The 27,065-nt window shown below is 54.7% G+C and overlaps 15 protein-coding genes across 15 annotated transcripts; 7 read left to right on the top strand and 8 right to left on the bottom strand.

The window, feature by feature from the left end:
• Positions 1–147: 147 nt before the first annotated feature.
• On the top strand, positions 148–2,786 carry BAUCODRAFT_69720 (uncharacterized protein; the record flags this gene model as incomplete). Its single annotated transcript, XM_007678074.1, has 2 exons — positions 148–2,657; positions 2,711–2,786. 2 exons carry the CDS (start codon positions 148–150, stop codon positions 2,784–2,786), a joined length of 2,586 nt encoding a protein of 861 aa, XP_007676264.1.
• Positions 2,725–5,659, bottom strand: BAUCODRAFT_33501 (uncharacterized protein). Its single transcript, XM_007677828.1, has one exon. It carries the CDS (start codon positions 5,593–5,595, stop codon positions 2,878–2,880), a length of 2,718 nt encoding a protein of 905 aa, XP_007676018.1. The 5' UTR covers positions 5,596–5,659; the 3' UTR covers positions 2,725–2,877.
• A 387-nt stretch (positions 5,660–6,046) lies between these two features.
• BAUCODRAFT_69355 (uncharacterized protein) lies at positions 6,047–7,794 on the top strand (the record flags this gene model as incomplete). Its single annotated transcript, XM_007678052.1, has 2 exons — positions 6,047–6,436; positions 6,490–7,794. 2 exons carry the CDS (start codon positions 6,047–6,049, stop codon positions 7,792–7,794), a joined length of 1,695 nt encoding a protein of 564 aa, XP_007676242.1.
• A 159-nt stretch (positions 7,795–7,953) lies between these two features.
• Positions 7,954–8,757, bottom strand: BAUCODRAFT_147805 (uncharacterized protein; the record flags this gene model as incomplete). The annotated part of the gene is made up of 1 exon (XM_007678173.1): positions 7,954–8,757. One exon carries the CDS (start codon positions 8,755–8,757, stop codon positions 7,954–7,956), a length of 804 nt encoding a protein of 267 aa, XP_007676363.1.
• A 701-nt stretch (positions 8,758–9,458) lies between these two features.
• On the bottom strand, positions 9,459–11,105 carry BAUCODRAFT_59250 (uncharacterized protein; the record flags this gene model as incomplete). The annotated part of the gene is made up of 1 exon (XM_007678045.1): positions 9,459–11,105. A coding segment is annotated over one exon (1,647 nt), but the record flags the coding sequence as incomplete, so codon positions are not given.
• A 765-nt stretch (positions 11,106–11,870) lies between these two features.
• Positions 11,871–13,061, top strand: BAUCODRAFT_69553 (uncharacterized protein; the record flags this gene model as incomplete). The annotated part of the gene is made up of 4 exons (XM_007678066.1): positions 11,871–12,055; positions 12,109–12,281; positions 12,332–12,895; positions 12,946–13,061. The coding sequence occupies 4 exons, from the start codon at positions 11,871–11,873 to the stop codon at positions 13,059–13,061; spliced, it is 1,038 nt and encodes a 345-aa protein (XP_007676256.1).
• A 408-nt stretch (positions 13,062–13,469) lies between these two features.
• Positions 13,470–13,643, bottom strand: BAUCODRAFT_70591 (uncharacterized protein; the record flags this gene model as incomplete). The annotated part of the gene is made up of 1 exon (XM_007678131.1): positions 13,470–13,643. The coding sequence occupies one exon, from the start codon at positions 13,641–13,643 to the stop codon at positions 13,470–13,472; it is 174 nt and encodes a 57-aa protein (XP_007676321.1).
• A 336-nt stretch (positions 13,644–13,979) lies between these two features.
• Positions 13,980–15,266, bottom strand: BAUCODRAFT_50372 (uncharacterized protein; the record flags this gene model as incomplete). Its single annotated transcript, XM_007678031.1, has 1 exon — positions 13,980–15,266. A coding segment is annotated over one exon (1,287 nt), but the record flags the coding sequence as incomplete, so codon positions are not given.
• Positions 15,267–15,575: 309 nt separating this feature from the next.
• Positions 15,576–15,942, top strand: BAUCODRAFT_464807 (uncharacterized protein). The gene has a single exon (XM_007678172.1). It carries the CDS (start codon positions 15,642–15,644, stop codon positions 15,912–15,914), a length of 273 nt encoding a protein of 90 aa, XP_007676362.1. The 5' UTR covers positions 15,576–15,641; the 3' UTR covers positions 15,915–15,942.
• Positions 15,943–17,043, bottom strand: BAUCODRAFT_575837 (uncharacterized protein; the record flags this gene model as incomplete). Its single annotated transcript, XM_007678171.1, has 2 exons — positions 15,943–16,941; positions 16,995–17,043. The coding sequence occupies 2 exons, from the start codon at positions 17,041–17,043 to the stop codon at positions 15,971–15,973; spliced, it is 1,020 nt and encodes a 339-aa protein (XP_007676361.1). The 3' UTR covers positions 15,943–15,970.
• Positions 17,044–17,578: 535 nt separating this feature from the next.
• On the top strand, positions 17,579–19,859 carry BAUCODRAFT_464810 (uncharacterized protein). Its single transcript, XM_007678170.1, has 4 exons — positions 17,579–18,716; positions 18,789–18,915; positions 18,987–19,064; positions 19,129–19,859. Exons 1-4 carry the CDS (start codon positions 17,713–17,715, stop codon positions 19,618–19,620), a joined length of 1,701 nt encoding a protein of 566 aa, XP_007676360.1. The 5' UTR covers positions 17,579–17,712; the 3' UTR covers positions 19,621–19,859.
• A 675-nt stretch (positions 19,860–20,534) lies between these two features.
• BAUCODRAFT_46052 (uncharacterized protein) lies at positions 20,535–22,021 on the top strand (the record flags this gene model as incomplete). The annotated part of the gene is made up of 2 exons (XM_007678017.1): positions 20,535–20,570; positions 20,645–22,021. Coding segments are annotated over 2 exons (1,413 nt in total), but the record flags the coding sequence as incomplete, so codon positions are not given.
• A 394-nt stretch (positions 22,022–22,415) lies between these two features.
• On the bottom strand, positions 22,416–23,504 carry BAUCODRAFT_575829 (uncharacterized protein; the record flags this gene model as incomplete). Its single annotated transcript, XM_007678169.1, has 2 exons — positions 22,416–23,348; positions 23,402–23,504. The coding sequence occupies 2 exons, from the start codon at positions 23,502–23,504 to the stop codon at positions 22,597–22,599; spliced, it is 855 nt and encodes a 284-aa protein (XP_007676359.1). The 3' UTR covers positions 22,416–22,596.
• Positions 23,505–23,697: 193 nt separating this feature from the next.
• Positions 23,698–25,390, top strand: BAUCODRAFT_464815 (uncharacterized protein). The gene is made up of 4 exons (XM_007678168.1): positions 23,698–24,111; positions 24,173–24,943; positions 24,997–25,096; positions 25,152–25,390. Exons 1-4 carry the CDS (start codon positions 23,813–23,815, stop codon positions 25,227–25,229), a joined length of 1,248 nt encoding a protein of 415 aa, XP_007676358.1. The 5' UTR covers positions 23,698–23,812; the 3' UTR covers positions 25,230–25,390.
• A 48-nt stretch (positions 25,391–25,438) lies between these two features.
• On the bottom strand, positions 25,439–26,628 carry BAUCODRAFT_464804 (uncharacterized protein). The gene has a single exon (XM_007678167.1). It carries the CDS (start codon positions 26,505–26,507, stop codon positions 25,551–25,553), a length of 957 nt encoding a protein of 318 aa, XP_007676357.1. The 5' UTR covers positions 26,508–26,628; the 3' UTR covers positions 25,439–25,550.
• Positions 26,629–27,065: the final 437 nt, after the last annotated feature.

The following is a 27,065-nucleotide window of genomic DNA, read 5'->3' as shown; positions in this document are numbered from 1 at the left end:
CGGTGCATCATTACGTTGTAGCTGGTATATTCTACCATGTCTTCCGCCACTACCACCCCTTCCGGCTTACAAGCGTCGATGAATGGTGGTGAGACTCGACGCCCCTCCTCCGGCAGACACCCCACCGCTCCCACCGTGTTGACCACTATGAACGGCCACTTCGCCGGCACAGGCAAGGATGTCACCGCCGAGGACTTCGAACATGGCGTGCAAATCATTGACCAGGACAAGAACTTCAATGACAACCTGGGTGCTTACCTGCAGTTGGAGGGCATTACGAGGGCGGGCTTCAACTATCACCTAATAAGCGTGTTTGGAAGTCAAAGTACGGGTAAGAGTACGTTGTTGAACTATTTGTTTGGGACACACTTTGGGGTCATGAGCGAGCAGGAGCGCAGACAGACCACCAAAGGCATCTGGATGAGCAAGAACAAGAAGGAAGGGGCGAAGGAGGAGGGACGGATGGCCGAGAACATCCTTGTCATGGATGTGGAAGGTACGGATGGTAGGGAAAGAGGCGAGGACCAGGACTTTGAGCGCAAGAGTGCGTTGTTTGCGCTGGCGACGAGCGAGGTGCTGATTGTCAATATCTGGGAGCATCAGGTTGGCTTGTACCAGGGAGCGAACATGGGCTTGCTGAAGACGGTGTTTGAGGTCAATTTGCAGCTGTTCTTGAAAGATGCCAAAAGCGTGCCGAGGAGTCTGCTCTTCTTCGTCATCCGCGACCACCTGGGCACAACGCCGCTGTCGAATCTCCAAAACACACTCATACAGGATTTACAACGGATATGGTCAGGCTTGAGCAAGCCATCAGGGCTGGAGAAAAGTAAGATCGAGGACTACTTTGACTTTGCATTCGTGGCGCTGCCGCACAAGATCTTGCAGCCGGAGAGGTTTGAGCAAGAGGTGCAGAAGCTGGGCACGAGGTTCAGGGACGGCTACAAAGACCCAAAGAGAGCAGGGTTGGTGGATGAGCAGGAAGAGCCGGTGTTACTGCCCCAGTATCACCGGCGGATACCTGCCGACGGCTTTCCGATGTATGCACGCGGAATCTGGGAGCAGATTGACAGCAACAAGGACCTCGACCTACCAACTCAGCAAGAATTGCTTGCGCAATTCAGATGCGATGAGATTTCGAAGGAAGTCCTCGTGCCTTTCGACGAGGCTATCTCACCGCTTGAAGAGCAGCAGAACCAAGCTGTAGCTGCCGGCAAGCCTTCTGTCATCCCGGAGCTTGGCAAGCTGATGACAACTGCCCGATCGGTCTTGCTGGCAAGCTTCGAAGTAGAAGCGAGTAGATATCACAAAGGCGTCTACAAGCGGAAGCAAACCGAACTCGAAGGCAAGGTGGACGGCAGGCTCAAGACGCTCTTCCAAGGTCAGATGACCGCCGCGCACAAAGCTGGGCTCAACGACTTCAGCGAAGCCGTCACGCAAGCTGTGAAGACTGGACAGAAGAAAGGCGGAAGCTACGACTTCCACAAGATCGTCAGCACGGAGAAGGAGAAGGCTCTCTCACGTTTTCAAGCACAGGCGCAAGCCAGTATCGTGGAGAAGACGCCGTGGAGCGACTACAAGCAGCAACTGAACCTCTATCGGAAAGAAATCGACGAAGTCTCCTCTCGCTTGCGGCAAGAAGAGATGCGCCGGCTCGCCAACCGCAGCGAACGATGGGTCCGTGCGAAGCTTGACGAGAGCGTCGGGCTAGAGTTCAACAAGCTGGGCTCCGGTCGCGGCGGCTCCGGCGCTCCTGAACATGGCCAAAAGCCGCCGACGGAGAAGGACCTCTGGGATCGTATCTGGAATGTCTTTACTGAAACCGTCTCGCACGCCGAAACCCGCTTCACCGACCGTGCTCGCAGCTTCGACGCTAGTCCCGACGAAGTCGAAGTGGGCTTGTGGCGACTTCGACGGAAGTCGTGGGCTGCTTTGCGTGCTAAGATTGACGAAGAGATGATGGAGGGCAACCTCCTTCTCAAACTCCGCGAGAACTTTGAGGATAAGTTCCGCTACGATGAGGAAGGCGTTCCGCGTATTTGGCGACCTACGGACGACATTGAGGGGATGTATACGCGTGCGCGAGAAAGTACGCTCGAGCTCATTCCGCTGCTGTCCCGCTTCAAGCTGTCCCGGACTAGCGCTCCGCCCCCGCTCGATGCCTGGATCGGCGAAGCTCCAAGCAACGTGACGCCTGCGGATGAGGAGGACTTGCCGCCCATCGGCGGCGTGGACGATGATGAAGCCAAGACGCTCGAGGACGAGATGACCATTCTTTCCGACGCCAAAGCAGCCGATCTCTCAACCCGTTTCAAGAAGACGGCCGACGGTGTATATGTGGAAGCCAAACGCAGTGCCATTGGCGGCGTGACGCAGATCCCGCTGTACTTTTACGGATTGCTGCTTGCACTGGGATGGAACGAGATTGTGGCTGTCTTGCGAAACCCGGTGTACTTCATTTTGTTGATCTTGCTGGGAGTGGCTGGTTACGTCACGTGGACGCTGAATCTGTGGGGTCCGATCTTCAGGATGTCGAACGCGGCGAGTGCGCAAGGGCTTGAGATCTTCAAGGAAAAGCTGAGAGAGTTTCTGGAGAGTTCGGAAACGGGCAGGCAGGCGATTGGCATGAGTCAGAAGCATGGAGTTGGGGCGAGCATTGGGTGAGTTATATCTGCCCCTTCTAGGAAGTGCTGGCTACTAACGTGTGCGCTAGACTTGACACCATGAACAGTAACGGTACCACGAAGGTCAAGGCTTCCGCGAAGGATGACGAGGTGGACGAGATATGATTGATCCTTCCGTGCATAGCGTAGCGTACGATACCAACCTCACGCATCAATTCAGGACTACTGTAACTGCATTCTACAGTATGCGATTACCTTAACTTACAAATGAATTTGTAGAAACCTTCCAATCGTGGTCGAAGAAGCCCATGGCCAATGCACCGTCAATACCTTTCCAGAGCATGCTCCGATCCCCAACGACAAAGTCCGGCTGTCCGCTTCCCGTCCATAAAGGCACGAGCCTGGCGGCGATGTCCAGACCTTCTTCGTCCATGCCCCAGACTACTAGCTCCAGACGCTCGTCGGGTAGAGGGCGGAGGAAGATGGCGCCGAGCGCGTTTCGAAAGCGATATACACCCCCAATCGTGTGGTCGGCGACGCGAATGCGATCATTTTCGATCACGATGGAGTCAAAACAGCCAAGTTCTTGTGGCAAACCTCCTCCTATGGCGACAGTGATCACATTCCCGCTTGCCTGCTCACACGCTTCCGTGTAGCTGTCCGTGATGATGGTGTCTGCGCCGTAGTATTGGTAAAGGTTGCGCGAGACTTGGAGAGCGATGTGCAGCGCATTCTGGGAGGTATAAACGATCTGAAAGGCGCCGTTCGTGCGAAGTATCGCGTCCATGGCGCCCAGCTGGCTTCCGCGCCGCTTGGGTATCACAGCTGACGATGGGTCCATGAGCTGCCATCGGTGACCCTGGGCTTCCAGAGTCCACCCGGCTCCGTTAGAGGGTGCGTCCACGGTCATCCAAAAGTCATCCACGCTAATACACCTGCAGAAGTCGAGCCAAGGGGGCAGGCGTAGTGATCGGACATTGAACGTGTATATCCTACACTCTTGCCTCAACGGGTCAATTGCAACATCAACTTTGGCTAGGCGTCCTGGAACTCTTGGCTGCGGAGGCTCGAATCCGAGTTTAGGCCCCATATCGCCATAGCCGGCGGACACGATACTAAAGCTTGATGCCGATGGCGGAGCACCAGCTGTGGCTGAAGTGTTGCCGTCCAAGTGGCGGTGGAAGAAGTGCTTCAATGGGTCCGTAGTCATCACTCCATCCCACCAATGCGGACGTCCTGACATTTCGAAGTATGTGCTCTCGGCTTCTGCCTGCTCAATGAGCTGGCTCAGTAAGCGTGAGTGGTATGGCGGTACATTGTCGTCCTCGCTTCCGTGCTGTTGAAAAATCGGGATGCCTTTTGCATTCTCTAGCATTAGTTCATGCCGGTAGCTGTTAAGAGAGGCATGGACGAGTGCAGACTTGGCCGGATCTGATACTCGCCACATCGTGTAGGGTACGTAGTTTTGAATGTTAGAGTATCCGGATAAGGGCGCCGCGGCAATGACGTTGTCCGGCCGGTGAGTGAGCGCATACCAAGTGCCTTGACCGCCGTTGGAATGCCCCATGACAAGCCAGTGATTGACGTTTACGCCTGGTCCGGTCCATTCATGCCGCTCAATCCACGCTGGTATGGCGGCGATGGCAGCCTCGACATCAGCCCACCCCCAAATATGCCAGTCGTCTCCGCTCCAAGGCGTCACGCCTGTGGGGAAGAGAAGCCATGCGCATAGATCTGACACTTCATCCAAGGCATGCCGAACAAGTTCACTGTCTGCTTCTAGTCCAGCACCATGCAAAGCCAGCAAGACGGGGGCCGTGCCATTCGTGCCGTGAGGACACTTCGCGTTCGGTGACGGAGGTCGTAAGATTGCATATGATACCATACCCGCAGGGTGCATGTAGGTGATTTTGTGCGGCGCGTGTATGTCTTTGAGAGGGGGTCGTGTCCGTACGAAGCCCTTCTCGATCCTCGTGCTGCCCTCGATGGTGTACTCGTAGTTGATCTCCAATGGAACCATAGGCCGATCCGGCACGCAACCCATACGAAAAGCGACTGGTCGCGTTTGTCCAGGTAGCAACTTCAATGGCAAAGTAGAGAGTGGCTCTGTTACGCACTGCGTCGTGCGTCCATATAACTTGTGGATGTAAGCAGTGTGTGGCGCGTCGTTACGGAGGCTGATGGACGCATAGTCGCTTGCGAAGAACCCACTGTTATCGTATGAAATGTCCGAAATAACGGCACTGTGAAGCAGATCGCCGTGCGTGACAGCCTTGACTACACCTGCTTGAGTCTGTATACCAAGCTTGGTCGTGGCCCTAGGTGGATGCCCTCCGCCATCTGCTCGCACTTCGCGAAGAACTCTGACATCGATACGGTGCGTGCCCGGCTTCAGATGCAGCGTCACTGCCGCTTTACCATAGCTGAAGAAGTCACCCCCGAAATAATGCACCCCATCAAGCCAGAGCTCCAGAACATGCTCGACTGACAGTACGACGGTGACGCTACCCACATTGTCTCCAACCAGCAACTCTCCTCTCGCCCACCCTTGCCACTGAAGTGCTGCCCAGCCGTAGACAGCCTGTAATGCGTGCCAGTCAATGTTGGGAAACCCGACGTTTAACTCGGCAGAAGATGTGGTCCACCAGCGAGTATCCAGTGCTGGGTTAACCGGTGGGTTATCAAGACGGGCACGAAGTGTGCTCCACGGCACCGTGCCATTGAAGGCTAGGGAGGATTTGAAGATGTCATGGTCGCTGTACTCCAGGGAACGAAACCCGCCGTAGTACTCTAACGGGTCAGCGCCCCATACAGCCTCCCTCGTTCCGATCTGAAACGGTCCGAGCAGTTGCCAATCCGCAGAGAAGGTGATGTTCAGTCTCCGGGAGTAATCAGTCAGGTTGAGGGGCTCTTGCCGCAAACCTAACGTGGCCACATAGCCAGTGACGCAGTGCCATATCTGCGATAGCAACATCGCTATCGCACTGTTTCACGGCATTGTTGACTGTAGTCAGCAACGACATGCTGACTGTTCTGGCGATGTTATCTGATGCATTGACTCGCACGGTTCCCCTGCCAAGAGGGTCCAGTGAACAGCGTCGGAGATTAGTGGCCCGACTCGCTGCACGTATCAATGAGCACGGCAACATGATCCCTTCCCTCATGGCCAGCGATTGTGTACGAGAGGCATTCGACATTGTGGACGACTGCTAGGACCACAGGAGACGTTAGTGCGACCGACTTCGCGCATATTAATCTCGCAGCTATAGTGGGTGGACGCTGTCTTACTTACCTTTCCTCGCATTGTCACGAAATCGCACGTGCAGCGTCGCGCATACCGGGCTTGGGACACTTGTCCAAACACCACACATCTTGCGATGGCGAGGTGACTCGGCTAGACATCTCAGTAGAGCAGCACGTCTAGGATGGTGCCTCATGCGACGGAGGGGTCAGGAGTAGAGCGTAGGCGCTCGTCGTCCGCCAATCCGAATGGCAAGTTCAAGTTCCCAGACTTACAGCCAGAGTATGTCGATGGAGTGCCGGAGGAGACGGCGGAAGATATCTCACGAGATCGGACACCGCAGCCTCTTCCCAATGGCTTGCCGCCGGGCTTGCATTCAAGCGAGCGATGGCCGTCCCGAAAGCGCGATTGGAGCGCATGGGCTAAAGGAGCGTCTGCGGACGGCGCAAGACATTCCAAGCAGAAAAGCTTGACGGAGGCGATCAGAACAGTCAGGACGCGCAAGGCGAGCATCAGCGAGAACGCGCAAGAAATTGCAGAGTCGCTCAAGGCACCTGTTTCAGGCAGGCTAGTAGTATGTACCAAGCACACCTCGTACTTTTCGATAGCGAGCTGATAGCGATCGAGGTCCTTTGCATGCTCTGGTACGGCTCATCCATCCTAACCAACACCTCTTCCAAAACCATCTTGACCGCGTTACCAAAGCCTGTGACTCTCACTATCATCCAATTCCTGCTTGTCGGCTTCTGGTGCGTCTTTCTTTCATGGCTAGCGAAGCACAACAAGTCGGTACGGGACAGCATGCCGGTGCTCAAGAACGGCATTCGCAGACCGAACCGCGATATCATCATGGCAACTTTACCTTTGACCGCTTTTCAAATTGGAGGCCACATCCTGAACTCCGATGCAATGGCACGGATACCTGTGTCTCTCGTTCACACGATCAAAGGCCTCTCGCCCATGATGACCGTCCTGGCATATCGCGCATTCTTCGGGATCGAGTTCTCCGTGCCTACCTATCTCTCTCTTATTCCACTTACGCTTGGCGTGATTATGGCGTGCTCCGCTAGCTTCAAGGACGACATCATTGGCCTCGTATACGCTTTTGGAAGTGCGATTCTCTTCGTAACGCAGAACATCGTATCGAAGAAGATCTTCAATGAAGCCGCCAAGGCTGAATCAGACGGTACTCCAATGGCGCGCCGGAAACCAGACAAGCTTAATTTACTTTGCTATTCTTCCATCCTGGCTTTCCTTATCACGTGTCCCATCTGGCTCTGGTCCGAAGGCTGGTCACTTTTTGCTGACTACATGCACGATGGCACAATCGACCTACGCCAACGGCCTGGCGCACTGGATCACGGCAGGCTGGCGCTTGAGTTCCTACTAAACGGTACCTTTCACTTCGGCCAAAGCTTAGTCGCATTCGTGCTGCTCGGCATGGTGACCCCCGTCACCTACTCCGTCGCGAGCTTGATGAAGCGGGTGGCGGTCATCATGTTCGCCATCATCTGGTTCGGCAACCCCATGTCGACCTTACAAGGTTTCGGCTTCGCCATGACATTTCTGGGTCTGTACTTGTACGACCGTACGTCCGATGCGGCGAAGAAGGAAAAGGTTGCACGTGAGCAGCTCGAGAGCAGTCAGATGTTGCTGCCTCTGAACGTAGCGGATCTGAAGAGGAATGAGCCGGTCTTTGCTGCGTCACCGCTGAGTGGAGCGGAAGACGTGGGTCAGCGCTCGTTCAGCGGCGCGAATGGCTATGCCAACGGCGAACCTGTTGGGAGTGGCATTGGCAGGTCGGAGATGGGCAGACATGGTACGCCACCTGCAGTGAACGGGATAACGAACAGTCTACCTCCGGGCACGAGGGCCGAAGACACTTGGAAAGCGGGCGACATGGGCATGCAAGAAGTTGCTGCAGTCAGATGAATGCTATCTTACACTTCGCAAACGACTGTCTCCCTACCCAAAAAAACCTTCTCAGGCCACATATGCTTGAGTGAGTCTCCGTGCCTGCGCGGTTGACATTCCATCTGGTAGACGATCCTAGCGCGTTAACCGATGGTCGCTTCCGGAAGGGTCCTGCGACTACCGCGTAATCGCATTGGCATCCCACGAGAAGCCAGCATTGTGGTAGAATACGTAGTCTTGCTCGTCCCACATATTGGACGTCACTGGCATGCGATGCCAGTCCCCGTCAAATAGATCAGCTCGAAGGCGAACCTCGAAGGCATGAATAGCGTCGAACAAGATCCCAGAGCGAGCGAGCTTCATCAACAAATTCTTAAAGCGTCCAAAGAGCATAGCAAGTCGGGAGCGGGGGCTGTCGAAGACAAAATCCAGCTCGCTAAGCGTTATCGCCGAACTTACGACTATCTGTACTACATCAAGCTTCAGCGGCGTGATCAAAGGCTGATTGCGCCCCATGTGTGGTCCGTAGTGACAATATCGCTTCAAGATTTCGAAGAGCGGTCGCATCAGGACCTCTTGCTGGCCTGGCGTGTTGAACACTGGATCCCACATATTCCCCAGCTTGAGGTCGATGTGCAGATCGTGGAGGCGCTCGGGTGGACGTGGTATGCGTAGGAACGCTGTCTGCATGTCCGGGTAAGCAGCGTGCAGTTGGAGCACGGTAGTACTGGCAGGCAGTGACGCCCGGTTCAGCAACGCCGTCACCTCGCGGTATGTCTCCCGACAGCAGCGCAACAAGCTGAGGTACGTCGCGACCGGCGGTGTGGTACTATGATGCAATCTCCACGCCGTGCATTGTGTGCGCTCCGTCGTAGTTGGAACGACATGCACTTGAGTGTTACCATCGAGTGCATACTCGTAAATGCTGTCACGCAACTCCTTCGGCAACGTGAGAAAGGCGGGAGTAGATGCGAGCTGCATCCTCGGCGCGTTGCTCTCTAGATAGCAAGAGCGAAGGAAGGTGAGCCATAATATATCGTGCTATAAGAGGTCGGCAACGGCTCGCTGTCAATGCATAGAACTGGCACTAGCGGTAGTACACCTGACTGCAGATCTCCGCAGCTGCATCCAGCCAAGGCCCGAGCAAGCGCGAAGCGTTCGGACTGCTGACACATTTTCTATGAAACGGGTCTTGCGTGGATTAGGGCCGCCGTAATACGCGGCCGAATACTCTGTGAATCAACAGTATCTCCGCTGAGCCTTCATCCAGTCGGCAACATTCGGACATCTTCACGAAGCAGCACGTCGAGAACCTGCTGAATGATACGATTACGCGACCTCTCGAGCTCACCCTTCGTCATCTGGGCAGCAATCTCCATCGCAAAGTATTTCGCTCTCCAGTCGATGCCGGCATCTGAGCTATTCGAGCCACCTTGTTTAAACGCAGCAGCTGCAGCCAGTTGGTGCAGGCCTTGACGAAGCGCAACATCACCTTCCTGCCCAATGGTCTTGACAGCAGCCAGGCAGCGGTCCACCATCGAATCCAGCATCTCTTCACCAGCACCTAGCCGGTCTTGTATTGTCAGACCTTTGAGCTCAAAATTGCCATTGCAGCCTGCCATCGTCACAGTCCACGTCAGGTCAAAAACCTCGCGAACTTCGCTCGCGGCGTCATGGGCTGAAACAATCTCTTCATAGCCATCGGCATCTGTTCGAAAGTGAGTCACAGCGATGCGTTTCCCATGGCCGGTTGCCGGACCGAGTGGGACGTTGAACTGTTCACCTAAGCCAAGCCAGGATGCGGCCGTCAGCCGAGCAATGTCGTCCCGAGATGCATCGGTGTCATGGCGCGGCACGCCTAGACGATGGAGCACTGCATCAGCGAGACGCTTCGCCTCATCTCCGCTTAGTCGATGCTGTCTACCGACGATGCTCGCACGCAAGAGATCGCTGGTCAAGGCTCTCTTTAGCGCCTCGAATGCGAAGCCTGGAATGTCTCTTTCCACAGTTTGTAGGTTTTCAAACACTCTGCCTCTGAATTGGTGTCCGTCTTGAGCAAAGGCTGGCCTCTCCACTACCGGGGTATGGGTGACGCTTCTGCCTTCGCTGTCATTCGATTCACCGTTGACAAGAACTCGTGGTGGCGGCGTGGCAAGCCGGACAGGCCCGCCAGTATGTTGTGGTACTTGTAGCGATAGCTTGGTCTTCTCGCTTGAACGATGCATTAGCAGAGGGCGTTTTACAAGTGGCTCCGTGGGGATAGACTCTGTCAACCCGATACGGCCAAGCGTAACGGGCTGCCCAGTGCTGCTGCCCTTCTCGTTGGCAGGGTCAGCAGGAAAGGTGCTATAAGGACCGTCCTGCATACTGCGACTGACAGGTGGTCTGCCTCTCGGTTTGGCGCCGGGCGCATTCGCGGACGGCCAGGCACTTGACACCGCAGGACCATTCTTCCGCCTTTTCCTAGCTGGTGTCGCGCCAGCCTTTGAATTGGCGTCAAACGCTGCGTCGATGTGCGCTGTCATAGAGGTAGGCTGACTTGTCATCGGATGCGGCGTGGAAGTGAGCATACTATTACCATGTAATTGCCATCGAAGGTGCGAGGGTGCTGTGGTTGTCACAGCTGTATGGGGACCCGCTTGACTGTTCGCCCATGGAGCAAATGTCTGAGGTGTTACCGCTGATGCGATCGCCCAATGGTCATTGACGCCGTCGGGGTGTGCGGATTGTGGATAAGCCGACATCAATTGGTTCACTTGACCATGGTCACTTCCCGGCAGCCCATGCTGCGCCGCGGACTCCTCCTCAAGCTCTATCTCAGAGTTGCGTCGTCTACCACGCTTAGGTCGAAAGGTCGGATCCAGTGCTCTGATAGCTAAGTCTTCTTCGGGAGCCACACCGTCTCTGCCACCGGGCGGATATGGGGTGCTAGTAGGTGGAATCTCATTAAAGTAAGCATGCTGCTTGCCGAGCAGATACTCGAAGAATGCATCAATATGCATCGCTCTCATCCATCGCTTGAGTCTTACAGTATACTGCTGAACTTTCTGCACACTCTGACCTTTGTTGATATCGGGCGCTTCGACGCCCAGATCGAGAGCCACTTGGCCCCAAGTCTTAATGTCCTTAGCGTCGAGTTTCTGGATTAGCCGAAACAATACATATGTTTGGAACTCCTTGCTGTCGCTCTTGGGTGGGCTGTTGAAGGTCGCCCGCAAGACGTCTGTATCTGTGTCAAGCGCAAACTGTGGGTTGCAGTAAAAGATGAAAGCAACGTAGGCGTCCGTGAGCGTTTCAGCGGTAACATCCGTGGACGGCAGTGCCCGATTGTTTGCCTCGTCAGCTCTCTGCATTGTTCCGGTCGGTTCAGCTCGATTCCCGCGTGGCGTTGTGGTCGCTGGAGGTCGCATGGAGCCAGTGGAGTCGCTTGACGGTCGGCGTTCGGGGGTTTGCGGCCTTGAAGTTGCATGATGCGTGACTGGCTGGAGATGGTGAGGGCTATTATGGAGAGTAGGATCTAATGCGAACAACGGCGAAGGGAATTGGGTTTGCGAGAAGGAGGACGACGGTGTGCTCGCGGAGAGGAAGCCATGTGGTATTGCGCCAGCGCTGGGATCGGGATGACGATACATTGGAGAGTTGGTGAGCCTGCTCAACCAGGATGCCCAAGCGGTGACGCCTGGATCCAGCCAGTCGTTCACCTTGCTGTCCTAATCATGCCTCTCAGCGGACGCTGGCGACGGGCAGACCGTAGACTCTAATGCGTGCAGACTTGTTGGAAGTCAATCCCACTAAGATTGCCAGCTAAAAGGCTCTTCATGGCAAGAATGTCTGCATTTAACACAGACATGGAAAAGGGGAGTAACGTGGGGAAGACGAGTCACGTGAGATGTTAGTGTCTCCACTCCGCCCGCCATCATGCTCGGCCCGTTCGACATCAACCGAGGCATTTGTTCACAATCACAAGCGACTCGATGGTAGTGACTGACGGTATACAAGACTTGTAGCATCATCTACAACCTGAACTTGCTTGCACCCTCCCTACTGTTTCCTTCTTCTTTCTACACTAACTCATTCACTCTGTCTCACCCAAGATGTCTGACCGCGTAGGCGCCCCTACCCCATCCAACCCTCTCCCTGCCGCGACCCAACCGCAAGCCCAAACACAGAATGTCACGTCGGGCTCCCCAGCAGCTCAGAATGTCGCAGCACAACAGAGTGACAATGTTGCTCACGCGCTGGCGGGTGCCGGTGGAGGTTTACTTTCTATGGCGTTGACGTAGGCTTCATACACTGGAATAGGCGTGGTACGCGGAGACTGAGCGCCCACAGGTACCCTTTGATCACGCTGTCAACGCGAGCCCAAGTAGAGAAGAAGAAGGCTCATACAGGCACTCTGTCGGCCGCCAAGCGAATCATCGACCGCGAAGGTGTGGTTGGGCTCTATGCGGGCTTGTCGAGCGCACTTTTTGGCATCACAGTCACCAACTTCGTTTATTACTATTGTATAATCTTCCACGGTCATGTCTAGTTTGATTATGCTGACTGACTACAGGGTATGAATTCACTCGAGCCTTCTTCCAGCGAACCACGCAGAAGGCACGCCTGAGCACGCTCGAATCAATGGCCGCTGGAGCCGTCGCCGGAAGTGCTACGGTTCTCCTTACCAACCCCATCTGGGTTGTGAACACCCGCATGACCGCTCGCAAGGACGAGTCCCTTGACTCAGCATTGCCGACTGCCGAGGGTGATGCTGCAGCGCCTCGGAAGCCGAAGGCACCGAGCACCATCTCCACCTTCATGAAGATCATCCAAGAGGATGGTTTCTTGCGTCTCTTCGCCGGTGTACTGCCGGCGCTTGTGCTGGTTATCAACCCAATCTTGCAATACACCATCTTTGAGCAGCTCAAGCAGCTCCTTGAGAAGCGACGCAAGGTTACCGCCCGTGATAGCTTCATGCTCGGCGCTATCGGCAAGCTCGCCGCTACTTCCATCACGTATCCGTACATCACTGTCAAGTCCCGGGCGCACGTTGCGAGCGGAGAAGGCTCGAAAGAGGGTATGACTGCTAGCTTGAGGCGGATCGTAAGAGAAGAGGGCATTGGAGGCCTTTATGGCGGTAAGCTCCATCGCCATGTTCCCGAGTGCTCACGGCTAATCATTGTGAAGGTATCGGCGCCAAGGTTACGCAGTCCGTGCTTACCGCTGCATTCCTCTTTGCATTCAAGGATGTGCTCTACGATGCGACCATAAAGGCTCGCCGCACTATCGCAAAGAGGGCGTAGATAAGCAGATCTAGGTCACCGACGCAAATCTTCGCTTCGAGCTGTAACGTGCTCGAGCGCGACAGTCAAGGCTGACACCTACTGGCTCAAGAAGTATGTAAGAGCGCTGCGAGGTGCATTTACGACCTGTCCCGGCGTAACCACCAGAACATGGACTGGCCGCACGCTGAATGGCTTAACACGAGGTGCCAGATACCCGATATGTACACCATATGCATTGTTGCGTATTATCAGAACTGCTCGTAAGCTTTGACAATTGTCCCTGTTCATCTGAGTCTACCTTACTGTTGAACGCCGCCCTTTGCACCCAGGGGTATCTTAGTCGTCCTCGTCAGTGGCCTTTAGGTTATCTCGCTCTCACTTGCGACTGCCCATCCTGCGCCGATGCAAACCGGGTGTCCAACTCACTCACTGCCGTCCCACTAGGTTGTTGTGAGGTCCCACAAGAGCCCGCTGCTTTCCAATCCAGCTTTTGGGCTCGTACCTCCGCCGTCCAGCAGGCGCGCTCTGGTACTGCAGTCGGCCAGCTAGATCATACCAAGCGCTCGCCATTAGCTGATTCTCGCGTTGTAGCGCTGCCATACTTTGGCCGGAAGCTTCTTTTTGCGGCTTCTGCTCCTCTTTCTGCGAAGCTTTTCCCAGTTCGCGCCGAAGCTCGGCGATTGTCCGTTCGCGCTCGGAAACCCCTTCTTCCGCCTTTCGTCGGGCGGTGGATTCGGCTTCATGATTCCTACTGTGCTCTTCAAGCGTGGCATTGTGCTCGGATACTTGCTTCAGCCGCGCATCAGCCGCCTCTAATTGTTCCTCAAGCAGCTTCACCTTCTCAGCAAGATGCTTGCTTTCGTCTTCGGCTACAGTTACGCTATCGGTGAGCTTCCTCTCCTGCTCAAATGGAGTGGCGTCGATCCGCGGGTCTTCTGCCTTCATCTCCTGCATCTTGAGGCGAAGTTCTTCGAGCGCTTCATGGTCACGGTCATGCCGTTCACGAGCGGCCGCCAGCTTCTGTGCCAGCACTTTCGCGTCGTACTCGGCATGCTTTCGTGTAGTAGTCAGCTCGGTGATTTGGTACTCTTGGTTTCTGATCAGGCCTTTCTTCTCGATAATCTCTTTCTCCAGACCCGCTTGGACTTGCTTCAGGCGTTCAAGCTCAGACAAGCGGTCGTTGGCCGCTCTTAATTCTTCGCGCAACGCAACATTAGCTTTCTCCTGCTCCTGCAGGCTTTGAATCTTCTTCTTCAGATTCTCGTTCGCTCGCAGCTTCTGGTGAAGCTCTTCATTGTCGGCCTGTAGCATCTGTATATCATCACGAAGCTTCTGGGTGACTTCGTACTCCGCCTTGAAACGATCAATCTGCCGTTCGTACGATTCGACTGTGCTTCTTGAGCTCTGCATGTGACCTTCAAGTTCGTCTATATATGCACGGTCGCTCTCCGCTTGACGTTGCAGCTTCCTGAACTCGTCATCTCCACCGTGCTTCCCGCCCTTTGAGTCTATCTCGGCTCTGTACGCGTCAAAGCTTTCCTGGAGTCGTTCCCTGTCCTGTCGAAGTTGTTCCAACTGCCTTTGTGCGGCGACATGGCTCGCCTGTAGTTTCTCTATCGTACTTTGCGCTTGCAGTAGCTGCTCTTCTCGCTCGAGCAGTGGGTCTTCATACGTGACTCCACCCTCTTTCGTCCCGTTCGCCTTGTGCTGTCCAACAGACTCTGGTTCAGATTGGTACTCCGATGCGTCCCGACTTGTAGGCTCCGAGTCCGCATACGCAGGCTCCTCCATGTTCCGTAACGCCTGGGCTATGACCATTGCCTTCTCTCTGCCCAAGCCCATTAGTCTCTGCGCCATTGCCTGGTTAGAAGCCGGGCCTGCCATCGAGGCGCGGATAACGATCATGATCAACCTTTCCAGGTCTCGCACCGAACTTTCTGCGGCAACTGCTTTCAGGTCCGGCACGTGGCCGTGCGCTATGCCGTCTTGGCCATTGCACACGTCTCGATAGTACGTCGAGATCTGGCGATCAACATGCTTAAGGTTCTGCCACTTGCGCAACCAGTCACCTTGAGGGCCGACCTCCGGCTCAGGCAGGCTGCCACGGAAGTAGTTGCCGTCTATGTCTTGCAAGATGGTCCATAACTCCTTACCATCGCTCAAGTCCGCCCAGCGGATGTTCTCGTGGATATGATTGAACGAGTGCACCCATTCGAGCAGGCTCGCATTTAGCGATCTTTCGTCCGTGCCTTCCATATCCGGGCGAAGCTGCTTGTGGTTGCCCCAACTGACTCCACTCCGGTACCTCCGTTCTGCGCGCACATTCTTCCTGCTACCGGTCGCTATAAGATGTCAGCGTTACTATATGTCCGGTGCCGATACATGACAGAATCCAGTGTATAGTGAAACGCGATGTCGCGTTCATAGGTGATACTCAGATAGCCTACCCCACCCAAACCCTAACCCTCCGCACATATCACATGTAACATAAGCCGTATATGCGGAGAGGTTCCCCTTGTTCCACCCTCGACGAAAGTCCTTCACAATACCACTATTGCAGGCCTCCACGTGGTGGCACTCACAAACCAAAACGGCGAGATGTCCGCTACACACCTTGGCACGTTTTGTGGGCGACATCCAGAAGAGAAGCTCAGTGCGCAGAAGCTCAGAATGGACCGTCGGCGCTGTGTGAATGCAGGTTATGGCCCGTCTGCGAATACGCGCTGTGATTATCATACCGATGTGTCAGAGCCAACGGACAGGCCCAACACCCATACGAGCCCATCGCAATGCTCTTCATCCTGGGACAATAACGATGTCTACATTACCTCAGAGTCATGTCAGGCTAACGTTCTACCAGTTCAGTCATAGGTGGGAGTGAGACAAATCTGCTAAACGTGCAGAAAGGTAGGCAAACGATGTTGCATTCAGACTTTGTACTCTTGAACACGGTTATATGATGCCAAATACTGCTGATTCAAGAACTCCCGCACCTTCACTGGCTCCACCACCACCTCCATTGGAGGACCATATTTCTTGTGCTGGTTTTGCCGGTGCTGCTCGCACCCTGGCAGAACACCGAGAATGTGCTCTGGATTGCCGTTGAAGAACAAGACAATGGAGGTTCGATCCTGCTCCGCGAAGTTTAGCACCCTGTGCGTATTGCTGGTGTAGTGATGATTGCTCCATCGCATCATCAGGTTCCCTAAGTTAACTACAAGTGCACCGGGGATGGGTGTAACGTCATGCCATCGGCCGGTCGTTTCATCCTGTACCTGGAGACCACCAACGCTGTCCTGCAGCAAGAGGGTGATGCAGCCAAAGTCTCGATGCGCTCCGACTCCTCGCTCTTTGTCGCAACCTCGCGGCGTCGGCGGGTAATGCAGCAACCGCAGCGTGCAGCTCGGCTCGGTCATAAAGTCGTCGAACCAAGACTCTGGCAGTCCCAAACCGAGAGCCAGCGAGCGCATAACGTCCATGCCCAAGGCGACGACTTCCCGATAGTATTGCGCGGTTACGGCCTTCCATTGCTCGCCTAGGACCTCTGGGTATATGTTGGGACTGCAGTTATAGTCACCTCGAAGGATGCGCGGATGGTCTGCTGGAAGGTCTTCACCGACATAGAAAGACTCCTTGTGCTCCGGCTTTGAGCCCGGCTCCAGCATTTGCGCCCCAAGAACCTCATAGCCACGACGACTTGGCTTGCTCTTGGCCCCGTCGCACTTCAACTTCTCCTCTAGAGGCAGGGCGAAGAAGTCTTTGGAGGCTTGAATGATGCTGCGCTGCAGACTATCGGATATGCCATGGTTGACCAACTGGAAGAAGCCTTTGTCCTCGCATGCCTTTCTCAAGGCGTTTATCAAGGCGGCTCGCTTCTCGGAATCACCGCTCCAGAAAGCTGCGCTTGTGGTGAGCCTTGCTCCGCGAGTTCGAAGTGAAGTTCTCACTTACACGAGAAATCTAGCACAGGAGGCGCAGCTTGGTCTTCCTTGACTGCCATGCCAGCTCTCCCGCAGTGTCTGATGTCTTGAGCAGGTTGCGCTTGCTAGAACTCGGACATGTTATGTTTCACCTGGTGGTTCATTCGTTGCACCAGACATTCGGCGGCAGGGCTGATAAGGCCGGCGTCTGGACGTTGTAGCCATTACGACCGAGGTTACAACTCAGCGCCTTGGATGAGATCAGCTCCATGTGCGAGTACGATACGCGGCGTCTCGACCATACTCAGTTACTCACCCATGATACCGCTCTCGGCCGAGACGTCAACACGAGTCATGCAACACTGCGCTTTCGCTCCTGCCGTTGGATGGCCTATCAGCGGCTGCCAAGCATCCGCAACTATGCGAGTCATTGCAATCATCTTTGACTCTGTCCGGTCACAGTCAAGAGACGCGGACTAGATATCGCCACATGGATGGGACTGGCCAGCTCCACAGCGAGGCTCTCGCCCTATCTTGTGCTATCTGCTCGATATAGCCAATCTACCTACCCCACAGGTTCGCGGCCGGAGCGATACGGCAAAGACAGGGATATGCCTAGACCAAGCTGTGTGGCTGCTCTGTTCTGCCAATGTGCATAAGGGCCGGTTGAGTCCTTGCACAAGATCGCGCACCACGGCTCGAAGTCATACACACTTGTGGACTGCCAGTAACTTGAACACTCACCGAACATGGACAGTCTAAACCAGAGTATCGCAGCCCGCATTGATGGCCTCCGAAGTGCCTTGTCTAGCAAGGAAGCCTTTGTGCAGGCGTTCGAAACCAAGGCTTCGGCATCGGCCAATGTCGACGAGAAGCGCAATGTCTGGAAGAACGAAGATCTTGACATCAGCCCGAAGGCTGACCGAACGTGGAGATGGTTCGACTACGCCAGCTTTTGGTGGACCTATGGCTTCACGCCAGGCACTTGGAGCGTGGGATCTTCTTTGGTAGCTGTTGGCCTTACAGGCTGGCAATCCGTGATCTGCATCTTCTTTGGCTACCTCTTCGGTGCTATTGGTGCCGTATTGCACTCTCGCTCCGCGGCAGTGTACCATTTCGGCTTTCCTGTCGAGTCCCGCATTATTTGGGGCTTGCGTGGTGCTTACTTCCCGGTCCTGCTAAGAGCGCTCACGGCTTTGATCTGGACTGGTGTCTCTATCATACAGGGCGGATACTTCACTACCATCGTACTACGATGCATCTTCGGACACAGCTTCTGGATAGGCATCGAAAACACCATTCCCAAGAGCGCTGGCATCACCGTCCAGCAGCTAATCGGCTTGATCGTCTATTGGATCGCGACTTGCTGGATTCTGAACGTTCCCGTTCCTAAGCTGCGTCGCGCATTTGAGGTTAAGGCCGTACTCCTACCGCCAGTCACCATTGCGTTGTTTGCTTGGTGCATGTGGCGAGGTGCGGACGCACCGACCCGCAAGCTGAAAGGTGCTGCAGGTGTCGCACTGCATGGCTCAGCACTCGGTTGGGCGATGGTCGGCGGCATCAACGCGATTATGGGGAAGACTTCGACTCTCGTCGTCAATCAGCCTGATATCGCCCGCTACTCAAAGACGAAGTGGGCGCCTTTCTGGTCGCAGCTGATCAGCCTACCACTCGGCAATGCAGGCTGCGCTGCGCTTGGCATCTTCGCAACCGTACGGATTTACAATGTTTGGGGAAACCTTGACTGGAACGTGTACGTACACTGTTGAATGCAGGCCTCATCTCTCGGATGCAACGACGCTAACGTTTGCGGTTGACACGCTAGATGGACGTTATGTCATGACATTCTGGACCATGAATGGAACGCTGGGTCCCGAACGCTCATCTGTCTGCTCAACCTGATCTTCATGTTTGCACAGGCGGTCGGTGATCAAGGGGCGAACGTGATCCCGGTAAGGAAACCCTATGTCAGGCACTTCAAAACAGTTCGGAGAAATACTGACGTCTCACGCGTTCACCCTAGTTCGGTGCAGATGCTACCCTATTGCTACCTCGTTGGCTCAACATCAAACGAGGGATGTGGCTTTCATACATTTTGGGCGTACGTAGTCCACATGATGCATAACAACCTGTCACAGGACTTGGGCATCGCTAACGGTTGACAGGTGGTGATTTGTCCTTGGCATATTCTCGCAAACGCCTCGGGCTTCCTTACCTTCCTCGGCGGCTATTCGATCTTCCTCGGACCGATCTTGGGCATCTTCCTAACAGATTACTTCGTCGTCCGCAAAGGCAACGTTTACATCCACGATCTCTTCGACAGCTCTGGGCGGTACTGGCACAACTACGGCATCGGTTGGCGCCCTATCGTGGCATTCATCGTTCCAGTCGCCTTTGTCCTTCCGGGCTTTGCGACTAAATTCAATGTGAAGTTGGATGGCCAACTAGGATGGTCCCGACTGTATTCCTTCAGCTGGTTCTTCACCTGCACACTCGCCAGCGTAATCTACTTCGCCATTGCCTGCATCGGCACATATGCGGCGGAGGAGAAGAAGATGCCCTTTGAAGCACTTGCGTCTGAGGTATACATTGAGGAAGAGGATCCTGCGTCATCACCAGTCACTCGTCTTAGTATGGAAGTGGAGACCAAGGTATAGCCTGTGATGCTGATGTCTTGACGGGAAATGACTGCGTGGGATGGACACTTGATTGACTTAAGCGCTTTCAGTTCTAAGTAGCTTTGGAAGACTTTACTAGGCCACCAGCGCAGTCCCTATGCCTACCCACATCGGTTCACACTGCCCCACCTTTTTGCAGATGCTCCATCGTAGCATTTCGCACGTCCGTGAGTATGTGGTAGTGTGCCTCAGGTAGCAAAGCCAACAACACCTGACTCTGCTGTGATAGACCTCATTGCAGCTCAGCGTGAGCACCTTGGTAGGCTCGCAGGTCGCCAGAGACAGGCGCAGCCAGGCCTGCCGCTGGAGGTGTTGTTGCCTACCGTTCGTGCAAGGCATAGATAAGCTTCCAATGGCCGATCTTGGCGCCTGCGCGGCCGAGCGATAAGGATGAACACAGATCAGTTGACTTGTTGGGTGGTGTCGTCTGGACGTCGAAACTCTGTGACGTTTCGGTCATGATCCAACGACGGCCGAGCTACATAGAACTTCAACCCGCAAGCGAACGATGGTCGGCAGTGTCATCGTCCGGAAGCGAGCCACCCTGACGTGCCTTCCGTGTCGGGAAAGGAAGCTTCGCTGTGACAAAGTCATACCGTGCAGCCGGTGCCGCGAACGGTGAGCACGAACAGCTGGGCTTGGTCGCAAGCATACACCACCTTGGACGACGTTTCCGCTAAGTTCCATGTAGCGGTTTGTCTTGTGTGCGGTACGCCGGCAATGACACTCGTTCTCCAATGCAGACCGAGAATCTGCCGGATATGACAACCAACACCTCGGCTGTCATCTCCCCCCCCGCAACAAACTCAACACAGTCACGAGGGAAGACAGCGCCGTCACACCTGACTCCTGGTAGCGCACAAAGCAGTGCGAACATTATTGGTGCTGATCGAGAAGTCACAGACGCAGCCACTGTACTCGAGTTTTTGGTGAGCATCTCCCAGACGTCGAAGTGAGAAGATTGCTTCGCGGATTGCTGACGGTGGCCTTGATCGGGTTGTAGGCATGGGGCCGGCGCAAGGAAGTCCACTTTGCAACTCATAGTCTATCGCCCGACATTAATTTCAAGGCCTCCAACGGCGCCGACTATGGCTTCCCAAGCCCTTCCGGAAGACGGCACGGACTGAGAAGTGACGTGAACGATGCAGCACCCTTGCATGTATTACAGACTTTGCTACCCGATAAGGCCCAGGTGGCTACTCTGGTAGACTACCATATCAAGTGCTTGCTCTGGTTCCATGGCTCGTTTCACGGTCCTACGTTCGCTCGGCAAGTGACAGCGTTCTACGCTGACTACGGCGGCAACATCTGCCACCCCGATGTCGACCTTCAATGGATCGCACTCCTATTCGCGGTGTTGACTGGTTGTATGGCTTGTGGGAACGAAGACCAGCTCTCCGAATGCGGCTTCCTGCTTGAGGAGCGGGAGCTCTTATCTAGTAGGTGGTTTCAAGCGGTGACTACATGCCTGGATGCAGCTCACTACATGGCCAACCTCTCCATCCGCGCTTGCGAAGCGATTGCTACAATGACCATGTCTGCTCACATACTTGGCTTTTCGAACCAGCAATCCATCCTTCTCGCCTCCGCGGCACGCGTTGCCCAATCCCTGGGTCTGCATCGTCTTGACGACTCAACTCCGTTGAATGTAGAGCGAGAAAGTGGTCGACGACTTTGGACTCAACTCTGCTCGCAGGACTGGTTTGGGATTCCATTCTCCGACAGCTATTCCATCAACCCACTCCACTCGCATACAGTCCCACCGCTCAACTGCCATGACACTACGCTTGACGAGCTGCCTCTCACAGAGCCTACTGTTACGACCTACTGCCGCTTTCTCAACGACATTGCGCATCTAATGCCCCGGCTCCACGATGCAGTCGCACTGTCAAACACAACGTTCACGCGATATGAGCAAGTCTTGAAGTACGATCGCAAAATGCGCGCAATTGCTTCAGATCAAAGACCGGCATGTCTGCGCAGTGGGCCCGTGAATCCATCCTGGCCAAGATGGGTGGCCTGGGCTCGAAGAGCAGTAGCAGTGACTAGCGCACATAAGATCATCATGATCCACAGGAAGTACCTGACACTCAGCTTCACGAACCCGGCGTTTTCTTTTACGCGTGCGACATGTATTGCGGCGTCGAAGACGATAATGCATGAGATTGGGCAGCTGGAAGAAGATGGACCGACCTTTTGGATCTATCACGCATTCACTGTTGCGGCATGCATCACCCTGTGCCTGGATATAATCCACAGGGAGATTTCCGATCCAAGATGCCCTGAACACAGAACCCTCGTCGAAAGTGGCCTTGCATATCTCTCTCAGGCGAGTAATAGCAGATTGGCAAGCCGTGGGGCCCAAGTCCTGTCAGGACTTCTGCGCCTAGGTCACATGCCGCAACAAGAGTCTCCGGGTGGCAAGAGAAGAAAAGTTGCTGCCGACTTGCAATCAGAAGGCTCTGCGAAGCGGGCTCAAACTGTCGACATCCGCCAAATCGTCAGAGACCTCCAGCAGACGGCTGCTTCCCATACACAAGACATATGCACACCTGAGCCCGTTCAGGGTGGCGCTCGGCTGGACGGCGCCCTGACAGGACCCGACCTGCAAGGTATTGGTACGGACATGGCTGGTAGTTGGTCCCAAGCAGCCTACACTGAGTTCGCAACTGGCGGTAATGATGCATTTGAGTTTCCTGATTACATACTCTCAGGCTTCCAAGCAAGCGCTGGGATGTACGGGAACGACTCTTTCGGAGATCTGTTGAACTTTGCGCAAGCGTGCAATTATGGTTGAGATGCAAGGCTCGCTTAAGACATGCAGCACACCGAACCACCGCAGACGCCGCCAAGGTCGCACCTATACATTCGAAACCCTACATGCTCTGGTGCTTCCAGTGAACAGTCTTCGGTGCATTTCTCTCTGATTCATGTGCCGTCCAGCTTCGTCCAGCTTCATGATTCCAACATCGCAAAGAGCTTCTCCATTGCTCTCGCAGTGCTTCGAAGGTCGCTCAATATAGGCTGATGGCCACCTTCGACTACATATACCGCGGTCGGTCCACCGAGCATCCTGCTGAGTTCTTGGGCTCTTTCTGGCGGGCTGAGACGATCTTCTCGCCCAGATACGAATACAGCAGGGCAGCTGATCTTGCTATAATCAGGATCGATGTGGGATGGACTGACGATCGCTTCACAGGTCATGGCGTAGGCGTCTGGATTGCTGGTAGCAACTGCTTCACGCACAGCTTGTTTAGCTTCAGGCGAAGGTTTCTCGCTTACTCCGAAGTTACTGACAACCGCCGTATCGGCTGCGGCATGTATGCCTTCTTCACGCACTTTCTTTGCTAGAGCTAGCATGCGCTCACGGGCTGCTGGGATATGGGACGCAGATCGACCGACCCCGAGAAGGCCGAGGCCTGAGACGCTGTTGGGATGCATGCTGGCATATTGCAGGGCGACGATTGAGCCGAGACTGTGGCCGATGATGACTGGTGATTGCTCGTCGGTCTTGTCGCGGCCTTCGTGCGAGTCATATCCCTGAAGAGACGCGAGGAGATCGTCCACGTCGGAGACATATCGTTGCACAGATATTACTGTGTTTGATAGCGGACTATTGCCGAACCCTTCGAAGTCGACACCGATGGTACGGTATTGCTCTGTGGGTAAGTGTGGCAACAAAGGCTCGAATGTCCTTGTTGAGCCACCTACACCGCTGAGCAGTCAGCACACGCTTCTGCCCTAGTTGGAGCATACATACCAAGACCGTGTAATAAGAGAACAATCTGGCCGGTTCTTTTGCCGCTTTCCGTGTAATGTATTGCTGCGCCGCTCGTGGTGGTATGAGTGTGATTGACGGCCATGTCTGCTATGCCGATCGGTGTTCGCAGACGATCATCATATCCATACTGTCTCGACCCGCGTGAGTCCGACGCCCGCATACGACTCCATATCTCGTCCGGATGGATCGTCCTACGCCTCTCGGCCGAGACGCGATAGGATGCATGGCGCGGCAAGACTTGGCAAGTGAGCTGTGGGCGCGGCCGAGACACGCGAGCTAGAGGACACAGCTACATTCAGTGGCGACAGTGACAGGACGTACGATGTCCGCATATAGGTTTCGTGCAGATCTGGGATCGTTGTGCGAACGAACACGGATACACCTGTCGAGATGGTCTTCACAGCAACCAGTACGGAGGTCGAACCTCCCAGGACTCTCACTGTGAAGGCAGCAAAGGAACTTTTTGTTCTTCCACAAGCCGACCATAGCAGCGGTCGTCTTCGACCTATCACGCATGACCCGTCTAGCAATGTTGACTTCGGCGCTGAAGTGTACGACATCGATCTAAACAACTTCACGTCGGCAGACTTTGAGTTCATCTCAGATGCGCTACATAAGCATAAGCTGCTGGTCTTCAAAGGACAGCCCGCAATGCTCACACCACAGCAGCAATACAAGCTGACATCGAGGTGCGACCCAATGAGTCTTCCGATCTTGACCCGGGTAGGAGCTAACCATTGCCTGTCTTAGCTTCGACCCAGACGAGACCACTGGTGGTTTTGCTCACGGTGCCGATCCATACCTCACCACATACAATGGTGTTGACATATATGGCCTAGACAAGCGTCCCGCAATCCCTTGCCAACCTCAAGTTCATATTCTGGGCCGGGGCGAGGTACCAAGGAACCACTACCAGTTCCCACCAAATTTCAAGGTCAAAGGCATTGACCATACAGATTTTCATTTACCACCACATATTCCACAGGAAGAGCGAGAAAGTGGTGCAAGTCGTTTCTACCAGTGGCATTGGGACGGTTCATTGTACAATATTCCACCGCCAAGAGTAGGCTGCTTGCTCGCTGTGCAAACACCGAGAGGTCCAGATGTCACCGTCCGCTGGGATGATGGCACAGGCTCGGAGATGACTATCGCGCCCGGCGCAACCGCCATGGTTGCCGGCTCTCGTGCGCTTGCCCTGCTCGATGACGAAACCCGCAACGTGGTAATGAACTCACGCATCCAGTACGCACCACATGCTTTTCAATGGATGTCGACGGCACACTCCACTCGACTTGGTCATCTACTAGAGACCGAAGGCAAGGAGATGCCACTGGAGAAGCTGTCACTGTGGGAAGAGTCAAAGCTCTGCATATACCCAATGGTCTGGACGAATCCCAAAACTGGCGAAAAGTCGCTGCAGGTACACGGCCAAGGCGCGCACAAGTTGTACCTGAAGGATAGTGCAGACGGCGTGGAACGGGTGATTGATGATCTGAAAGAGGTTCGCGCCTTCATGCATAAGTGAGTGATGTTCTGCATATAGCGAAGATACGAAGCCGCTGACGCCGGCACAGAATCATGCGACCTGTGCTCTCGCCAGAGAACATCTACGCACACAGGCATATGGAGCAAGACGTCATCTTATGGTACAACCGAGCACTCTGGCATTCGATCGTGAGTGGTCACTCCATCTTCTTTCGCCAGAGCATTGAAGCTAACGTTGTGGCAGACTGAGTTCCCAGAGAGCTACGGCCCACGGATAATGCATCAATGCAATGTCGCAGCATCAGATCATCCATCCGGGTGATGATGCAATTACGTTTCACGAGCATGCGCACACTGCAAGCGGGCGTGAGTGAAAGCGGTTCATACATGAATGCGGCGGGCGAAGTCATTATGTGCATTCAGGAGGTGTGGTCGACTTGTTGTCGGTAAGAAGATAGGCTGCCCAAACCCACCGGCGGAGCTTGCCGACAGACTGCAGGGTGCCATTTCAGTGTTCGCTCACGGCGGGAAAAGCAAGACGGTAGGCCACGGATATGCATTTCCGAACTCATACCTTCTCTGGGCCAGCCCAGTTCAGCTCATGTCGACCAAAGATGCTATGTACATACGAAGTGGTCAGCCATCACAAGTCAGGAACCGACCAGTCCCGAAAACGCCCAGCAAGTCCACCCCGACCGCTTCGCCCCTGGTGCTCCACCACCGACACCAGCCTTCCGTGCATCGCAACTATCTCCATCTGCATGGCAGACCTGTCCTTCCCGAGCAAGAAAATTTGCTTTACAGGTTCCGGCTGCATCGTTCCTTTGTACCAACACTTTTGGCGTTTGCACTTTATCTCGTACCTATCGTCTAGCTTCAGGTGAACGTCGGCATTAGCTTTGACGTAGATGGCGGCACCGTTGAGCTGTTTGAAAGTGGTGAACACATTCATTCGCACTTCCAGTACGTCAACGATGACAAGCCCGTTGCGCGATGCGTCCGTTGCAGGGATGGTCCACCGTGTCAAAACGCAACGGTTGACCTGGTCGGCATGCATCTCCGTGGTCTGCGCGTTGAGCCGGAGGAGTCCGTTCTCGAGCTTGACTGCAGACATGACCGAGCCGCCACCGGACAGTGTCAACACGGCCCTCTCGACCGGAGTCATCTGGACCTCTCTAATCTGGCCTCGCGATCCTTCAGCCGACTTAAGAATCTTCTCACGGCTGCGTAGGTCTTCATCCTCGCTTTCCAACACGAACATTGGCAAGTATTGAAGGTGCTGGTACTTATCCGACGCATACGTTGTAGTCCCTACCCCAATGTTCTCGGCTATAATAGTAGGACCTTGTGCCGAGAGAGGATGCTCGCCATCGGGTATGTGCATGGATGTGGTCACTTCCTGCTGCTTCCGTGAATCACGACCTTTGGTCCATTTGTCTAAGGCTTTAGCTCCGAACTTGAGTGCCTGATCGCTGGCGTGACCTATCAATGAGTCCATCTTGGCCTGCGCTCTCCTGCTCTGCGGAGGTTGCCGGTGTAAGCTTATACCAGTGTCACTGGGACAAAATTGACCGCACGCAGCACGACTCTCGATCCTCATATACTCTTGCGACACACCCTCATACGATGTCTCTGCTATACTGCTCAGAAGACTTTTCGCCTACTCGCTTGGCAAACCGGAGCCAAGACCTCAGACCACGTATCATGCCACCATGAGCTGACCCCATGAGGTCGCACATAGTAGAATACCGCTAATGTACGCATCTGTAGCTGCAGTCGATTCAGCTGCTGTTGGACTATCAGCTCAGTCACACAGCGGGCTGACCTCGCGAGCCGTCACCAATGAGATGGCGAGCGGCGGCGGTCTGGAGACCAAGCAAAGCAGATATCTATCTCATGCACCGACAGACCACTGTTTGAAGCGCTCATTAGCTGAAACGGGGAGCAAGTGGAGGGCAATCTCGCTCCCTACTTAGCATCGCTCGTCACATCCTCGTAATACATGAGACCATAGAAAGTCAAGCAGACCGTCGTGTCAAGGTTTCATGCGTGCTGTCCGCCAGCTCTCGTGAAGCGTGCCAAGTACACTTCCCATCTAAACTCTCGTCTCCAAGCACCTTTAGCACCAGACCTGAACCGAACCTCTCTGCTTCCGCCG

Source organism: Baudoinia panamericana, assembly GCF_000338955.1.
Source record: "Baudoinia panamericana UAMH 10762 unplaced genomic scaffold BAUCOscaffold_6, whole genome shotgun sequence".
In the NCBI taxonomy this organism is placed as follows: domain Eukaryota; kingdom Fungi; phylum Ascomycota; class Dothideomycetes; order Mycosphaerellales; family Teratosphaeriaceae; genus Baudoinia; species Baudoinia panamericana.
Note: the sequence above shows the minus strand (reverse complement) of the source record. Positions and strands in the feature narration are given on the sequence as shown.

Excerpts from the sequence above, each read along its gene's own strand:
- BAUCODRAFT_33501 (XM_007677828.1), bottom strand. The coding sequence starts at position 5,595 with ATGTTGCTATCGCAGATATGGCACTGCGTCACTGGCTATGTGGCCACG.
- BAUCODRAFT_464807 (XM_007678172.1), top strand. The coding sequence starts at position 15,642 with ATGTCCGCTACACACCTTGGCACGTTTTGTGGGCGACATCCAGAAGAG.
- BAUCODRAFT_464810 (XM_007678170.1), top strand. The coding sequence starts at position 17,713 with ATGGACAGTCTAAACCAGAGTATCGCAGCCCGCATTGATGGCCTCCGA. Across the intron at positions 18,717-18,788 it reads GGAAACCTTGACTGGAACGT|ATGGACGTTATGTCATGACA; the intron begins GTACGTACACTG and ends TTGACACGCTAG. Across the intron at positions 18,916-18,986 it reads AAGGGGCGAACGTGATCCCG|TTCGGTGCAGATGCTACCCT; the intron begins GTAAGGAAACCC and ends CGTTCACCCTAG.
- BAUCODRAFT_464815 (XM_007678168.1), top strand. The coding sequence starts at position 23,813 with ATGGTCTTCACAGCAACCAGTACGGAGGTCGAACCTCCCAGGACTCTC. Across the intron at positions 24,112-24,172 it reads CAATACAAGCTGACATCGAG|CTTCGACCCAGACGAGACCA; the intron begins GTGCGACCCAAT and ends TGCCTGTCTTAG. Across the intron at positions 25,097-25,151 it reads GAGCACTCTGGCATTCGATC|ACTGAGTTCCCAGAGAGCTA; the intron begins GTGAGTGGTCAC and ends ACGTTGTGGCAG.
- BAUCODRAFT_464804 (XM_007678167.1), bottom strand. The coding sequence starts at position 26,507 with ATGAGGATCGAGAGTCGTGCTGCGTGCGGTCAATTTTGTCCCAGTGAC.